This window comes from Oryx dammah, unplaced genomic scaffold (genome assembly GCF_014754425.2).
Source record: "Oryx dammah isolate SB20612 unplaced genomic scaffold, SCBI_Odam_1.1 HiC_scaffold_14, whole genome shotgun sequence".
Classification (NCBI taxonomy): Eukaryota; Metazoa; Chordata; class Mammalia; order Artiodactyla; family Bovidae; genus Oryx; species Oryx dammah.
Genome location: NW_024070198.1, coordinates 46,043,361 through 46,056,972, shown reverse-complemented (window position 1 = coordinate 46,056,972; position 13,612 = coordinate 46,043,361). Strand labels below are relative to the sequence as shown.

General features: G+C 55.0%; 1 protein-coding gene across 3 annotated transcripts in view; it reads right to left on the bottom strand.

The window, feature by feature from the left end:
• PTPRE (protein tyrosine phosphatase receptor type E) overlaps positions 1 to 13,612 on the bottom strand; it is a 179,376-nt gene that overhangs the window by 18,713 nt on the left and 147,051 nt on the right. For all 3 annotated transcript variants that reach the window (XM_040254775.1, XM_040254776.1, XM_040254777.1), the window contains 5 exons: positions 12,581 to 12,671; positions 8,090 to 8,166; positions 7,186 to 7,222; positions 4,862 to 4,959; positions 942 to 1,061 (listed from right to left, as the gene is read on the bottom strand). In XM_040254775.1, the coding sequence (XP_040110709.1) occupies positions 942 to 1,061; positions 4,862 to 4,959; positions 7,186 to 7,222; positions 8,090 to 8,166; positions 12,581 to 12,671 (423 nt within the window). The remainder of the gene's footprint in view (positions 1 to 941; positions 1,062 to 4,861; positions 4,960 to 7,185; positions 7,223 to 8,089; positions 8,167 to 12,580; positions 12,672 to 13,612) is intronic.

Here is a 13,612-nt window from a genome sequence, read left to right as displayed (position 1 = left end):
AACTGCCAACAGCATAAGCTTTCACTCTCAAAAGCGGCTTGGTTTGTGGGGAAAACATCTGGTTGGTCTACCCTTGGGAGACCCCAACCCACCCCACCTCAACCCTAACTCTTCCCTCAAAAGCTTTCTCCACTCTTCTTACCCAGAACCGAGGAGTTTGGTTCTCTGCCCCAAGTCATGGAAGTTATATAGTGTATTTGGAAGCGTGTGTGTGTGTGTGTGTGTGTGTGTGTGTGTGTGTACGTATGTGTTTCTGGGAGGAGGTAGGCCAAGGTCGGGGACACTAATATGATAAAGCTCATCCTCTCTCCTCTTTTGCTGTGGCTTCTAGGAAGCTCAGGCTCATATTCTGTGATCTAACCACACCCATCACTCTACCTTTGATTCTTGATAACACCACCTTCCGCTTTTTTCTAATTTTTTTTTTTAATCTCTGAAATCTCTTACTTCATCTGCCTCAGCTACAGGTGTCTTTATTGAAGGCTGCCTTAAATCATCTCGGAGGAGGAGTGACTAGCAGGAAAACAGTTTGAAAAATAATGAAATGTTTCAGATATAATTTTGAAACTGTAAAAAAAAAAGAAAGAAAAACCTCATGTCTCCATGCCAGTGTGTGAAACGGCCCTGTGTGACTGAGTGGGGGACCCCTTCCCACACCCTCAAATGCTCCAACTGACTCAACTTCCTCCACCTAGGTGGTCTCTGGGAGCCAGGAGTATCGACCCTGACTCAAGGTCACAGGCACCTGCCTGTCAGCTGCCCTGTAGACTCAGATCTGTGGGGAGCGTCCCTGCCAGGCACCGCCTCCGCCTCGTCTCCCCTTGTGAGAGCTGCTGGGGGTGGGGGCGGGGGTGTTGGGGTAAGGCAAGCGCTTCCTATGATGAAGCACGCTCGCGTGCCTCGCCTCGCAAGCCTGCCTCCGCCGGAAGTCGCGTGCTTACGGACTGAATGCAGAACTTCCGGACGGTGTAGTCCACCAGCGCCACGCAGTCCTCCACACACACCCGGATGTGCCCGTACGTCCAGCAGCCCTGGTCCGGCCAGTACTGGTAGCACTTCTCCTGCGTGGGACACGTGGGCAGAAACAGGAGGTCTGCGGGGGGCCTTTCATCACCTCGTCGCCCTCCGCCCGGGCCACGGACACAAGGCCTTGCACACAGCCGGCTCCAGCGACACAGTCCTCAGAGGCCCGGGCGGTGCGTCTCCGTCTCCTCGGTGCTGCTTAACGGCAGGACTGAGACCAGAATCGGACCCCTCTGATGCGTCGGTTACTCATCCTCTTACTAACCACACGTATAGACTGGACCGTCGGGCTGAGCTGCTCTACGGAGCTGGGGACCCACGTGGATGCGGCCTCACCTGGGCGGGGCTTCGTCAAGCCCCAGAGGACCACGTGCTCCCCAAGCCCGTCGGATTCGGTGGGTCATTTTTCCTGCCCAGCGCTGAGGGCGAACTCCATTTGCATCCCACCCACCCTCTGTTGAAGAGTCATGGACTTGTCAGCTGATCGCTCCTGACTTTTCTCCAGCCAGAGATAAGACTGATGCAGGAATTTGTAGAGCTGGATGGGTGGGTGGTCACAGAGAGGTCTTCCTTTGCTTTCCCTCCCCCAGAACTACAAATGGACCACACAGGAGAGGGTGGGGACTGGGCCTCCAGGTCCCGACCCCAGGGCATCCTCCTGCAAGGAAGACTTGAAGGCATGAGGCCCCCCTAATGAGGGGACGCCTGGTCCATGGCTGCAGGAGTCAACAAGTTTTTGACATTACCCACCGGGCACAGCGCACAGGCCAGGCCACAAGGATTAATAACCCTATAAAACAAGAGTCAGCTGGCATTTACCAGAGCCCAGGGCTTGTGTGATGACACCCACCAACTTCCCCTCCTGCAGCCTGGCCCTGGGCAGCTCTGAAGGGACCCCGAGGAGAAGCCCACCCTGAAGGTCATGGTTTGGGGCAGTCTTGGCCTCCCAGGGACCCTCCAGAGACTCTTGCCTTGACAGACTCTCACTGGAGGACCCGAGGGCTGCTTCTCACACCCCCACAGGGCTCAGCGTGTGCTCTATTTTCACGCCCTTGGCACTCCCATCTACACAGCGGTCACCACCGCCTGCCACCCGCACCCCACCCTCACTCCGCCCCCATCAGATCATGAGATGCCAGCTTTCACAACACCGAGCCAGGATGCTGAAGCCAAGGAGACCACAACAGAAGTGTAAGCAATTAAGAAAAGGGGAACTCTATTGAGAAAGCATTTTATCTGAGACACTGAAAATCGAGGCCCAAAGGCAGGCTGAGTCTGAGTCACAGAGATGGAAAAATGCAGTAGGAGGCTGCAGAGAAAGAGCCGGGGGAGGGGCATGTCAAGTAATGTAGCGACAAGATGACTGATGGGGCAGCCGGGGCGCCTTCCGAGCCCCACCGTCCCTGCACTGGTCTCCTCTGTCTCTGGTTTGCAAACAAGCCCCGAAAGCCTGGCCCAGAGATCAGTTGGTCCAGGGGACGCCGGGCTCCAGGTCAGCCTCCTCGTCCAAGGCGTGGGGCTGCAGCATCCGATCAGAGAGCGGGCACACCTCCCACACAGCGCCCCACCCACCCTGCCCCCCCTCCCCCTCCCCCTCCCCCTCCCCACTGCGACGACGTGTGGCTGCCTGGGAACCCCCTGCTTCCGCCCATCACTCTTTCCGGTGAGAGAGCACGCAGGGGGCCTGGGCAGGATTCACACGGAGGGGAAGGAGGCTGGCCCTCCCTAGCCCTGTCCCACCTCCCTTGGAAACAAAAGAAAACCCCTCTCCACTCCCCAAACGGAAATGGGGTGGGGTTGGAGGCTTTTCCGCTGCTTTTCTGGGGGGAATAAATTAGTGGTGGGGGAGTTGGGGGCCACCTCGTGGCTGCCTTTCCTGCTGGCCGGCCTCCCCTCTCCTGCCCTGGCTGAGTTCCCCACAGTCTGTCACTTCCATCCCATAGGGCAGCCCCTGGGCCCCCTTACCCTGAGCCCTAGCCAAGCGGCCTGGGCTTTTGTGGGGACAGTCCAGGCAGGCCCTGGCCAGTGAGTGACGGTGGATGGCACCTATGTCCGGCTGGAGCCAGGACCACACAGGCCCCGGGACAGATGTCTCTGACCAAGCTGCGTCTCCCTGTTGGCCCACTTGCCGCCACCCCTGTTTGGGCCCTCACGCTGGAACATGCGAGAAGAACAGTCTGCCTGCTGCCAGCTTCCCATCTGCCTCCCTGTTCTGCTTTCAACTCTGGAGCGAAAGCGCAGGCCTCTGCTTACTGCTGAGGAAGCCCTCGGGCGCCCATCCACGTCAGCCCAATATCCAGGCTGCAAGCCCCGGTTGGTGCCTTGATGCATTTCTAGCCATTCTGCTCCTGGAGTGGGCATCATGATTCTGGGTCCAGCAGATTGCTCCCCGCCTCACAAACACACCCCAGGGCTTCTCTCTGCTTGCATCTGGCATAGCTCCCCCGACCCTGCACCCCAGCCTCTAAGACCCAGCAGCACCATCGTCCTCTGCATGAGCCCTCCTGCCTGGCCTGGCCCAGGAACCAGGGTGGGGGGGTGTCCCCCTCTCCACCACACCTCCAGATTCCCAGTCATGCTGTGTCCCAGTTTATTCTACAGGGGTCTGTGTCCTTGGAGTTGAAAAGTGAATGCCTCCCAGGCCCAAGGGGGCCTCAGCATCTCTGAGCCCGACACGGAGCCCAGCAGGGCCTCGGCCTGGCCTTGCATCTTGGCCTGTCCCTCCTGGACCTCCACTGTCCCTGTTGTATTTTATTTTCTGTCTCCATTATGTTTTATGTCATCTCCTGACCTCACCTAGCAACAGGAATTGCACGAGGGGTCTGCCCGGTGGCTCACTGCCTGCACCCCACCCAGGGCAGTCCTGTCCGGGAGGCACACTTAGGAAATGAATCAGCTTGACTGACACTTCTTTATAGAGATTTCAAGTTCTTATAAAGTGTGTGCATTACTTTCTGAAGTCGAAACAGCTAATTGAACACACTGAAATACCAAATCAATCCGACTTCAACACACCTTTTTTTCCAATGCATTTCTCTGGTCTGAATAATAAGGGGAAAATCACTTTTTTTTTAATGGTCTGAGGCCCAATATGTTATGCTCCAAAATTCTAAAAAATCTCTATATTAAAATTCACTGCTCTCACCGTGGCATAAGAACTGGTGGGCCACCCAGGGATGACTCTCTGCTGAAAGAAGAAAATCCCTGCATCATTTTATAACACAGTCTAGGATGGGAGAGTTGGACTATAAAGAAAGCTGAGCACTGAAGAACTGATGCTTTTGCACTGTGGTGATGGAGAAGACTCTTGAGAGTCCCTTGGACAACAAGGAGATCCAACCAGTCCATCCTAAAGAAAATCAGTCCTGAATATTCATTGGAAGGACTGATGCCGAGGCTGAAACTCCAATACTCTGGCCACATGATGAGAAGAAGTGACTCACTGGAAAAGACCCTGATGTTGGGAAAGACTGAAGGAGGGAGGAGAAGGGGAAGACAGAGGATGAGCTGGTTGGAGGGCATCATCGACTCAGTTTGAGTAAACTCCGGGAGTTGGTGATGGACAGGGAGGCGTGGCGTGCTGCAGTCCATGGGGTCGCACAGAGTCGGACACGACTGAGCCTGAGCGACTGAACTGACTGACTGACTAGGAAAATGAGATCCTGGGAACACAGACAACGTATTTCAAAATAAAAGTGCTGTGAGCCCCGAGGTGTTCTGTGTTTTTTCGTCTGCCGTGATAAGCAGGAGAGAGAAGGGAAAAGGAAGTGGTGAGCATACCCCAAGCCAAGCAGCAGCAGCTGAGAAGAACACACTGGGGACTCGAAGCTTGGCTCACCTCTTTTCTTTCTTTCAGATTCGTCAGCATCACGATGGTTGCACATTTCTGCTCCCAGATCATTCTCCAGAAGTCATTCACTGTCTCCTGTTTGGGACCTGGGAGGAGAGGATGGTCCGAGTCAGACAGAGCGGTCCCTGCGAGCCCCAGACCGGTCACCCTGGCCTTTGGGCCTCAGGACAGCTGCCCCCCCCCACCTGCCCCGAGGAAGGGGGTGATGGGCCCGTTCACTCCCTGCAGAGTCCCAGGACTGGAGTAGGGGGCAGCCTCCCTGTCTGGCCCTGTGTCTCTCTCTCCCTGATACCCGGCCCCCCAGGGGCTGGGAAATCCTCGGGGGCTAAGTTAGTGCACCCAGTTGGGTGATGATCGTGGGCCACAAACACTGTTTAAATGGGAGCTGGTTTGCAAGCTGTCAAAGTGGTTTGTGGCCATGGAGGGGCTTGTCGAAGCCTCAGAATAAGACCTCCCATCCCAAACCGCTGAATCAGACTGTGTGTGGGGGTGGAGGAAGGGAGACACACTGCCGGCTGCCTGACCCACCTGCCACGTCTAACCCTCTTTCCTCTGGAAAAAAATCACATTCCTAGCTGCCTTCACAGCTAGTGATGCTGTCTGGTGAGATGTAGGCTGAAGTCCCTGGGGAGGGGGTCTGAACAAAAGATAGTGTCCCTGGAAGAAAGTCCTCTGCCTGCTGCTCTCCTTCCTGCCTGACTTGGGACAGCAGTGCCAGGAGGTGCGGCAGCCACTTTGTGACCATGAGGATGACACTAAGGAGGGTAGAGGAGGAATGAAAGAGGCCCCTCTCCCTTGTGCTGCTGCCCCAGCCCGGGCTACTTCCTCTGGATGTCTGCTTATAAGAATGAAAAAGACATTTCCATTGGTGTCAGCAGGTGTTTGCCAGGGCCTCTGATGTTAAAAGCTGGACGTGTTCCTGATGGACTGTGGGCTTATGTGTATATCTCCCGACTTTTCAGGGCAAGTGAAAGTGCCAGTCGCTCAGTTGTGTCCGACTCCTTGCGACCCCAGGGACTGTAGTCCAACAGGCTCCTCTGTCCATTCTCCAGACAAGAATACTGGAGTGGGTTGCCATTCTCTTCTCCAGGGGATCTTCCTGACCCAGGGACTGAACCCGGCTCTGCAGCATTGCAGGCAGGTTCTTTACCTTCTGAGCCACCAGGGAAGCCCATTTTTTGTGTGTGTGCACTTAAATGTGCATTTAAGATTGCTGTCTACACTGAATGTTGGTACCTACTGCTCTAAAGACTCTCGCCCAGGAATGAGGATGTGCAGGAAATCTCCTGTGAGCTCCCTGACACCCAGCTTCATCAGCCCTGGCTCCCGGGGATGACAGCCCCAAGCAGATGCTGATAAGCTAGACTGAAAGTGCTCAGAGACACAGAGGTTCATGTGTGAGGTTTAAGGGCGTGTTTTCACAGGAAGGTCCACTGGGGGTGGGCATGGCAACCCATTCTGGCATTCTTGCCTGGAGAATCCCATGGACAGGGTAGCCTGGCAGACTATAGTTCATGGGGTGACAAAGAGTCGAACACGACTCAGTGACTAATACACTTTCACGGCTAAAAGCATCCTCAAGGGTATGGGCTTGATCCAGAAAGTTACTTACTCCCCTCCCTGCTGCTCCCCAAGCCCAACAACTTGGAAGTCATGTAGAGCTCAGCCGGCCAAGAGAAATCAAGGTTTTCTAACGCAAGTATCAACACGCTGAGATGGCAAGCACTGGACCATTGGGCGCCTGGGTTTCAATCACAGAGGCGCAGAAACAGGCCGTGTGTCTCTGTCTCTCTGCACACACATCGTGTGCTGCACACCTCACATGGCTGTGTATGATGGATGCCCCACGCCCTCCCTGTCTGTCTGCCCTGACCGCAGACGGGGCGTACGCGTGCAGAGGTCCAGCTCTTGCGTCCTTTGAAGCCCTGTGCCCTGGAGGAATTCCATCACCTCACAGTATAATGCTCCTCAGACTCTACGGCGCAGAAGGACCTGGGAACGCTGGCTAAGATGCAGACTCAGGGATAGCAGCTGGTCAGGGGTGGGGCCCGCATTCCTGACTACCTCCCGGGGAGGGGACACCAGCAGAGCAGACGCATTGAGCGGCAAGGCTGTGAGATTCATGACATTTTCACTTCTGTGCTTCGGGAGAGGCTGGACGACTCTGATCCGCTATGTAAACGTAGCAATACACACACATACAAAAAGCCTGTATAAGCCTCCAGGATGGTTGGTACCAGGTAAGGAAGCAATCACCTTCCATGTCATTCTACCAAAATCACATTCAGACCGTCACTTAATGAAAAGCTTACCTTGAGCGGCTATGAATTTATTCTTCTCTTTATAACCCTAGAGAAATAAAATCAGATTTATGATTTTTCAGAATTGTCGTTGTAGAAGGACTTTACGGTTAGAAAAGTAACATGTATTTGTCGTGGAGAATTTGGAAAACACAGAAAACCAAGAAGAAACCTTGCCAGGAGTTTCAGAAATAAGATGCTATTTCTGCGTATCCCTTGCCAGTATTTTTCTGTGAATACCTTTCCAGATATGTAAGCAGACACACAGGCACAGATATATATCGTTTAATTGGTTAATATGCACACATTCTGTTATACTGAATTTTTATAATAATTCGTAACATATCAAATGATCTTTTAAGGTTCAACTAAACTGGATTCTTAATAACCATTCTACATGATTTTACTGAAAATTATTTAACTAGTCCCCTCTGTTCTGTTTGGTCAGTAATATAAATGAGTATGGGCTTCCCAGGTGGCTCAGTAGTAAAGAATCTGCCTGCCAAGCAGGAGACCTGGGTTTGATCCCCGGAGCGGAAAAACCCCCTGGAGCAGGAAATGGCAACCCACTCCGGTATCCTTGCCTGGCGAATCCCATGGACGGAGGAGCCAGATGGGTTACAGTCCATGGGGTCATGAAGAGTCGGACATGACTGAGTAATTCAGCAGCAGCAGCATAAACGAGCCTCCTCTGGGCTTATCTGCAACTTAGGAACGCGTCCCCAGCACAGATGCTAATTCAAAAGGCCCAGCGCTTTCATGCTTTCTGTGTGGTGGCCGGTGTGGCCACTGTGTCCAGGAAAGTGGGGACAAGTTACCTTCCTGGCCCTGGGAAGAAGGGGTCCAGTGGTCCCCATCCACACTCAGCCCCCAGTGGTCTGGGTGTGAGTGTTGTGGTGGGTTGAGGGGTACTTACATCTATGTAGGAAGCATTGATGTAGTCTGAACACGGGATTCCATCCACTTGGCTTAAAATCACCCTGGAATGGTCATCTGCAGAAAAAACAACACAAAAACTGTGACATTAGGCCAGGGAATCACAAGGACAGGATTAAACACTGTGAAGGACGTAACCATGGTGACCACGGGACAGAAGGGAAATTCTTCTTAAACGTTCCCAGGAGATGCTCAGTGTCCTGGAGGCAGAAACACAACTGTTCCATCCAACATGGCGCCTCAGCAGCCAGGCCGGGCCGGGCCCCAGAGAGAGCAGAACACACCCGGGGGGTGCCGATAGGTAAGAGCTTCAGGGCCCAGGAGTCGGTGTGCTGGCCCTCAGGAGCACTTCCGGGGGCCACGCTCCCAGGCTTTCGAAGGGGAGCCTGTCCACCGCTGGACAGGTGGGCGTCAGGCCTGAGGGCTTGGGACTCCAGACCCCAGTGCTCATGTTCAGGTCTGTCCCGGAGCAGGCAGGCAATTGGACTCACACAGATGGACTGTGCAGGATGGACCACTGCCTGGAAGATTCCGGCCTGTGGTTCCAGAATTTTCCAGTGTGTGAGGGCCAACCAGGGAGGGCGGTGTGTGTGTGTGTGAGTGGTGTGGGAGTGTGCAGTGTGCGTATCTGTGGGTGTGCAGTGGTGGGTCTTGTATGCAGCGTGCGCAGTGTGTTGAATGTACGTGAGTGTGGTGTGTATGTCTGTGGGATGTATGTACACATACCCGCGGGGAGGTTTTAACCAGTCCCCATATGATTTACATGGGTCTGTGTCACTTCTGCCTTCACGGGCCCCTTTGTCCATTAAAGAAAAAAATCGCACGTTCTATTTTATGACGGCATTGTGTGCGTGTGTACTAAGCTGCTTCAGCTGTGTTTGGCCCTGCGACGTCATGGACTGTAGCCCACCAGGCTCCTCTTTCCACTGGATTCTCCAGGCAAGAATACTGGAGTGGGTTGCCATTTCCTTCTCCAAGGGATCTTCCCAACCCAGGGATCGAACCCGAGTCACTTACATTTCCTGCATTAGTAGTTGCTATAAAGATGAGTATGAGCCAGACTGGGTTAGGTATATATTTCTTCTGATTCTCAAAGAAGTTAGACCATTTCATGAGTCCCTCCAGCTGGAGCAGCTCCAGCTCTGGGTCTCCACGCTGGTGTGTAAGTGGCCGACCACTTCCAGGAGCAGAAATGTATGAAGGGGGCCCAGACTTGGGCCCAGGGCTCTAGGATCAGGCTGCTTCCTGGTTATTACTCTGTGCTGGGCAGTACTCGGTGGGTACTCTGCATGTATTTACTGCATTAATTATTGGATAGTTCTGTGTCCTGCTCCCTACTTCGTCCCGTCCGAGTAGCCAGAGGACTGAAACTAACCGAGGAGGGGGAGTGAGTACTGTGGGTCTGGGGCAAGGACCCCGGGTCACAGCCTGGATGTCTCCCCTCTACTTGGAGGGCCGCTGGCTTGACCACAAGCTGATGGGCTTGGACACCTGCTGTCTGGACACCACACCCTGCTCCTAGTGGAGGACAGGTCAGCGCAGGTCTGGGGCAGTTGTGGCCCACAGAAGGCGCTCAGGGTGTCAGACTCACGGTCCTCAAAGGTTCGGCCCTGAGATACTCGGCCCTGAGGCAGAAATAGCACCAGTGGAGCATGTATCAAGCTAGTTAAACATGATTTGGAACAATTTGCCCTTCTGAGGACAGCTATAGAAAGCAGGGGGTTAAAAATAGCCTTCTGGTTAGATTTAGCATCTTGCAATTCTAAGAGCTTCCTGTCTTTTCATTCTAAAAAGTTACACTTCTCTCTCAAAACACCATTTCCTAAAATTATCCCTGGTTGGCATCTTTTTCCAGAAAGGAGGAGGATGCTCACTCACCACCGGGCGTGGGGCCGTTCTCACACGCAGCCCCTCAACACCCCAGGCACACTGACCTCTGTGCTCAGAGCTCCCTGGGTTCACACCAGGACTGGCTCCGGTCCCAGGGGCATCTTGTAAATAGGATGCACTTACAGGGCTTCCTAGGTGGTGCCCATGGTAAAGAATCCACCTGCCAATGCAGGAGACTCAGGAGAGGGGTGTTGGATCACTCAGTCTGGAAGACCCCCTGGTAAAAGCAATGGCAACCCACTGCAGTATTCTTGCCTGAGAAAAATCCCAGGGACAGAGGACCCTGGTGGGTTGCAGTCCACGGGGTCGCAAAGAGCTGGACACGACTGAGGGACTACATTTTCCCTTTCTTTCTCTGCGTGGGGAAAGGGGCGGGAGAGGGAGGGTATACGGGGCTAAGGGACTGAGCCCCTGCCCGTCTCCCTGCCTGTTGACCGACCCCACCCCGAGTATGAGCTGGGTCTCCCAGGTCTCACAATCCTCCCGTGATCCAGCTGCCCCCAGGCACCTCTGGCCAACCACCCAGGTTAACCAGATCAGCTTCTCTTGAGTCTCACCGATGCCAAAGCCAGATGCCCCTAGCTGGCCTCCTCCAGGGCACACCCCAGTGTTTCCAGGACACGGTTCTGTAAATGTGTCCTTGCACCAACGTGAAATGCTCACATCGGACAGAGTCCCCGGGCCCGTAGTGACCGCCAGCTCCTCAATTTCCTCTGGCCTGGCACTCCTGGGCCGGGAGGGGCTGGGGCAGGACCCACACTTTCACACTTGCAGAAAATGCCACCTCCCTTCCGTAATACAAGCCAGAGGAACGTGGCTTAGACACAACGGGCATGAAGCAGGCCCTGCTGAGCCCTGCTGGGGACCCTCGGGGGGCGGGGGATGCCCCACCCTGGGCCACTAGAGGTAATTCCCACACCTGGCTGCTAACTCCACTCCATGGAGCTCAGGCTGAAACCACTCGATTAGCCACGTAAACGTTCCCTTTAGAAGGGAAACGGCTCAGCAATTAGAGAGAAATGTAGGCCAGGAACCTCGGCAAGGGCTTGGCAGTGAGCTGGCCCTCCTCGCACACATCATGCAGTCAGAGCACAAGCTAAGCGAGTTAATTCAACTGAGAACAGACGCGAACTTCCAAACACCCTAATTTTTATCCAGCGCAAATTAGGCCAAAGATCCCCAACCTCCTGCATGGCGCTTTTTTCCCTTGAGCTGTGCAAGCCACGGAACTTGCCTCTGATAAACCTCACCCAATTTAACAGCAAGCCCTCTCAGCATGACCTTTACTCTGAGTCTAGAACCTGACCCTGGTCTAAGCCACCCTCTCCACTTGGCTGCGTGACCTGTCATCTCCCTGCCGCTACCCTGGCTTCCTCTACAAATATGCGTGGGACAGAAGACTGCTTGGTTAACTTCTCTGATTTTAGTTGACCCAAGTTCACGTTGGAGGCCCGACAAAGTGGGGACCTCCCTTCTCAGGCAGAGCCTCCGTGGGGCGGAGCAAGCCGGCCTGTGCTGGCCCTCAGCGAGGTGACAGACCCTACAAGGACACTGCAGACGAATCTGGACTTTACAAACACACACACACACACACACACACACACACACACACACAAACCAAAGCACAGATCAATCCTACGCATGCAAAATGGGAATGGACTGCTTCTCTCAGGTGCTGAAAACCCAGACACCACGTGGGTCAGGTGGACCACAGCTTCTCTTACCCACAGGGCAGATGGACTCAATTCTGATCCTAAAAGTTCGGCCAAGAACCACCTTCGCTGAGGGCCTGAGGTTCCCCCTTTGTCGGGCCTCCAACGTGAACTCACCAGGGTCCTTAAAGGCTGCCCTTCTGCTAGCCTGATGGCAAAGTGGACAGGAGGGTCCAGGCTAGAGAAATGACATCACAACTCACCCCACCCTGCCCCCAGGCCAGCTTCTACACAGGCATCTTGGAATGCTGGGGGTCTGTCTTGGCACCGAGGCCCCCAAGGCACAGCCCATCCAGTGACGCCCCTGGACAGGTGTGTCCACTCTGGCCCCGCCACCCCCTGGAGGCCACACCCCCCACCCACGACCCCCATCAGCTGCGGTGGTAAAGACTGGGATGCTTCCAAGCCTCCCCACAGAGCTGCCAAAGCCCAACAGCTCTCTGAACTCTTGGCACTTCTGTCCTTGTACAGGTGCCTTGACGCTGGTGGCCCAGGGCACCGTGTCCAAGATGGGGAGATGCTCGAGACCAGTGGCTGCCCAAGACCAGGGCTCAAGGCTGGGTTCACAGCGGGAGCTCTGCCAGCCGGGACAGGTGGCATCCTCCTGCCCGCCAGGCAGCCCAGGTTTCAACAGTGAATGCAGGCTTGGCAGCCAGACCACGAATGGCACAGGCTCTCAGAGCCCCAGGTGGGAGACAGCCAGCTAGACGCCCAAGCGGGAAGGCTGAGCAGGTGTCCTGACCCCGGCCCTGCCCTCTGAGCACCTGGGCGTCTGCTGCCTGGACAGGCAGAATCACCAGGAGCCGTAAAGCAAGGCTGAGTATCGTCAGAATGCCACCGGTCGTGTTAAAAAAAGAGTAAAATCTTACTGGGAAGGATGTTGGGGTATCGGTTTTTTTCTCTGTTTTCTTCTTTATTGGCCAGTTCAAAAGTTCCTTGCACGTGTCCAGACGGCAGAGACTAGAAGAAAATGCAGAGTCAGCACTAAACGCGAGGAATCCAGCACCTCGTCTATGAGCCTCCCTACCAAGAGCGGGAATCAAGAAAACGGGTCTCTGAGCAAACTACCTCCAGGGCTTTGCCCGTCCCTCTGCTCCTGCCCAGAGAAGCCTCTGCCTTGGGCACTGGGCTGGCCCTGGGCGGGGGCGCTGTGATGGAGACACAGGCCAATCTTCCCTTAGGCCTCCTGTTCAGTGGGGCCGACGGGGATGCAGACAAAGTGATGACTCATAGCTGGACCATGAGCTGCATCCAGGCCGCCACTGGGCCTGCATGGAAGCCCTGGTCCGGAGCAGGCCCAGCCCAGGGAGGTGGGAGGTGGCCGTGGCAGAGCTCTGATTCAGGGGTGAGGACACAGACGGTGGGGCTGGAGAAGGAGGAGGGTGATGGTGCAGGACCGTCCTCCCCTAAAGATGTGGTGTGGGCCAGCGGGACAGACACAGCTGCTGGCTCCTTGAAATGCAGACCTGGGCCCACCCTCGTCAGCACCGCAGTTATCCGCATCCCAGGAGGCCTGCACGTTCTGCCCTAACCCTCCATTTGTCTTGGGGGAAATCGGGTCTGGGGGCTCTGCTAGGGCCCTACAGCTGATGGGCAGCATAGCAGGTATGAGCCTCCATCCTGACTTCTAGTTCTTTCTGCCACTCAGAGTCTCTCGGCTCTTGTTGGAGCCAAACTTCCTCCCACGTTTGCTCGCTGCTGGGGAGGGTCCATGCGCGGGGTAGGGGGGGCGGTGCTTCTCCAAGAGCACAGTGGGAAAGAGCCTTCTGAACCTCCTTCATCATCCAACCTGACCGTCAGGTGAACCAGGGGCCACTGGGACTCGAGTCAGTAGTGTTAACGTCTATCTAGTATTTTTGATGGGCCGGGCACTGGGGAAGGGCTGGATCACCGGCCTGCAC